Source organism: Ahaetulla prasina, chromosome 1 (genome assembly GCF_028640845.1).
Source record: "Ahaetulla prasina isolate Xishuangbanna chromosome 1, ASM2864084v1, whole genome shotgun sequence".
Classification (NCBI taxonomy): Eukaryota; Metazoa; Chordata; class Lepidosauria; order Squamata; family Colubridae; genus Ahaetulla; species Ahaetulla prasina.
Window position 1 is genome coordinate 92,136,554 of NC_080539.1, and position 3,698 is coordinate 92,140,251.

General features: G+C 41.9%; 1 protein-coding gene across 1 annotated transcript in view; it reads right to left on the reverse strand.

Moving 5' to 3' along the window:
- The window catches only part of ACAT2 (acetyl-CoA acetyltransferase 2), a 15,973-nt gene extending 12,275 nt beyond the window's left edge, over positions 1-3,698 (reverse strand). Inside the window, exons 1-3 of the mRNA XM_058168430.1 lie at positions 3,557-3,698; positions 1,242-1,376; positions 1-167 (exon numbers count right to left, since the gene is read on the reverse strand). The exon at positions 1-167 is cut by the window's left edge and continues 15 nt beyond it. Of these exons, the coding sequence (XP_058024413.1) occupies positions 1-167; positions 1,242-1,376; positions 3,557-3,611 (357 nt within the window). The 5' untranslated portion in view covers positions 3,612-3,698. The remainder of the gene's footprint in view (positions 168-1,241; positions 1,377-3,556) is intronic.

Below are 3,698 nucleotides of genomic sequence, written 5' to 3' on the forward strand. Positions count from 1 at the left end.
CATACCACCAGCCACCACAATACTGGAATCTCCTGTCATAATAGACTGAGCCCCAAGACATACAGCTTTCAGGCCTGATCCACATATCATTTGACAACTCCAAGCTGGTATCTTGTATGGAATCCCTGCCCCGACACTCGCTTGTCGAGCAGGATTTTGGCCAGCACCTACAGAAATAAACACATAGGAACGACTATACTAAATTATTTTAAACTCATTCTCCTACCTCAGTGATTAGTGACAGACAGACGTGTGCCCATGTTATTTGCCTGTAAATTACTGATAACCAGTTTTTGTTTCAAATTGATAACCCACCTGTTTCCAGATGCTGCTTTGTAAAACTGAATGTTTCACTCTTCATTTCAATGCCCATGTCTTAATTGTTCAAGTTACTTTAATTCTAAGTTTTCTTAGGTTGATCTTCATTGCCTTTGGCATATTCAACACTGCTATGCATATTCTGCATATTCAACACTGCAACACTGCATATTCAACATTTCTATGGACTGGTGAAGGTAGTGTATGGTTTTGTTTTTGCTTTTAGCTTTCGGCATAATGTGAATGTTTATCTTATGGCTGGTCTGCATTCATAGGCTCAAAATCACCCAAATAGTTTCTGTTTCTAACTGAGGAATAGATCGGGTAGATCTCCTCACTCTTAGAGCAATACCTTAGTCACTACACCATTCTGACTTTCATAGAGAAGCACATATGCAGGTCATGAAACTGGAGAAGGCTAAATTAGAAGGGGAAAACACTAGAAGGAGATTTGAAGCAGTAAAAGTACAGGCAGTTAGAACAGACGGTCACGTTAGTGATTTAACACAGCCACAATTGTGGGAAAAGAAAGCACCATGACTTCTTCATTACTTTCCTGTCCTTGTTTGCCACCACCCACTCTTCTCTGATGTATGCATGCATACTTGGAATCCCTACTGTTCCCAATTACAAGTAACGGGAGCTGCAGAAGAAGAATCTATGCAAGAATAAGAAGGAAATATCTAAGTTGTTTCATCTGCTATTTCCAGGAACATTAGACATTGCTACACAAATTGCTAGTTTGGAAGATTGACCTTGAACACATGGGAAGAAAGAAAGCACAATTTCCAATAAGTAAAACTAAAGAACCATGATTCGTTTTCTCTCTCTGTTTAGTTTCTGCATTACAAAAATGCAAAGAGGAGAGGCCATAATTGGGATCCGGATCAAAATCCTGGATAAATGCTTCATCAAGTTCATACCTGCAGCCAATACTTGTCCAAGTATAACTTCAGATACTTCTTTAGGATCAATTTTTGTCCTCTCCAACAATTCTTTAATGACTACTGAAGCCAATTCATGAGCATGCAGGGTTGACAAGGCACCATTGAAGGATCCTAGATAAAATATAAAAATAAGAAATAGATGTGTTTTAATAGAATAGAATAGAATAGAATAGAATTTTATTGGCCAAGTGTGATTGGACACACAAGGAATTTGTCTTGGTGCATATGCTCTCAGTGTACATAAAAGAAAAGATACGTTCATCAAGGTACAACATTTACAACACAATTGATGATCAATATATCAATATAAATCATAAGGATTGCCAGCAACAAGTTATAGTCATACAGTCCTAAGTGGAAAGAGATTGGTGATGGGAACTATGAAACGATTAATAGTAGTGCAGATTCAGTAAATAGTCTGACAGTGTTGAGGGAATTATTTGTTTAGCAGAGTGATGGCCTTCGGGAAAAAACTGTTCTTGTGTCTAGTTGTTCTGATGTGCAGTGCTCTATAGCGTCGTTTTGAGGGCAGGAGTTGAAACAGTTTATGTCCAGGATGCGAGGGATCTGCAAATATTTTCACAGCCCTCTTCTTGATTCGTGCAGTATACAGGTCCTCAATGGAAGGCAAGTTGGTAGTAATTCTTTTTTCTGCAGTTTTATTTTTAATGCTACTGTATTCCCTCTTTTCTTTCCTTTCATTTACAAGCTGTAAACCCCATCATGCAAGGAATTCTGGTTGGTGGAATCAAGGAAAAAAGTTTTTTTTTTTTTTGCTGTGATTTTCAGCCTTTGAAATATTGTGCCACTCAATGTGAGGTCTGCCCCTCCATCTTGGCCTTCCGAAAGGCCCTGGAAACCTGGTTCTGCCAAATGACTTGGGGGCCCAATGGAGGCATCCCACTCTAGAATTGTTTAGATTAGGAGGCGATCCCACCCCACCCCATTTACGTATTTGTCCTTTTTATCCAGTTTTGTTAACTTGTAACATGCTCATTTTAAAGCAATTCGACACTTAATTTTTTTAATGTTCTCATTGTTTTATATTATTGTTTGTGTAAGTCACCCATGGTCACCTGACAGTGAGATGGATGGATTTATTAATAAATATAATAAATACATAAAAACGTGTGGAAGAACTAATCAGAAGACAAAAGGATCAAAGAGGATGGGGAGCAACCATCCGAAACTAAAATGCAACACTTTGTTTGGAAACCAAGTCTCCAAGATGCTCTTCTAGATATGGAAGACCAGGAATTGGGTTTTACTCATGGCTGGTTCTACCGGCCAAGCGCCAATCAGAGCAAGAGGAATTCCTCAGCAAGAGTCACGAAGCAATCACAGCGCATCTTCACGCGGTGGCTCTATAACTCATTGTCCAATCATTGCGAGAAAAGCAGAGGCGAGGGAGGAGCCTCGGGGATTACACAAAAAACAAACAACGCAACGGCTGTGAATAAGCCAACAGATGGGCAAGCAAACGAGGATCCATTTGTTCTGCCGTCCCCCCGCCCCGCTTTTTTTTTTGCAAGCTATCTAGAGACGCTTATGGGGGGGCGGTGAATAAATCTGATAAATAAACGAACCGGGGTGGGGGTGGGCGGAATTCCACCCAACGTTTACCTGGAGCTTAAGAATGGCAAAGTCTAGATTGCAACACCCGCTCTTGCTAATAATTTCCCGTGTGTCAAACTGCTCTCCTAATGAATCTCGATGGTTACTCTGCAAACAAAGGGAGCGAAGAAACGAAGATGCCAAGCTGGCTCGTTCTTTGGGGAGGTCAGATTGAAGAAGGAATGTCGGTGTAGTGTGGAGGGAGTAAGAAAATACGTTAGACGAACGATTTCGCCTGCTATTTTGCATAATTTTGCAGCTAAAATTAAATCTTGTTAAATTCCATCGGACTTCAGATAAATACCGTTTCCAATCTGTTATCCGAATAGTTACTAATAAATTAACTAAGCAGTTAACAAGTCCTGTATCCTCCCGCCCTGGCAGTTCTACAGTTCACCACCTCTTCTCGCAGTACAATTCCAAGCTCGCCTACCACGATCCTACCTCGGCTCATTTTCTTACCTTTTTACCACGGGCAGAAAAAGTACAGGATTTCCTCCCATACCGGGCAGCATAAAAGAGGAAAAAACGGGGCGAGTAGCAACTTTCCCGCAGACATCAGAATGAATGGACCATTCAAGGTTGGGAGCAAGGGGGGTGTCAGTCCACCAAAACGCCCCTTTCAGAGCAATCCGAGATCGGGGCAGGAAATGTTCCCAGGAATAGCTTCTACTCACCGACCGGGGTCCTTGCAGCAGCAACGAAAACGACGTCCTCGTCCCCGCGATCCATGATGCTTCGAAGGGGCAGAATCACCTCCGCTCCTGCAGCCGCGCTCTTTGCCGGCGCAAAGTGCCTCGCGCCTCCTTTAGACTCGGG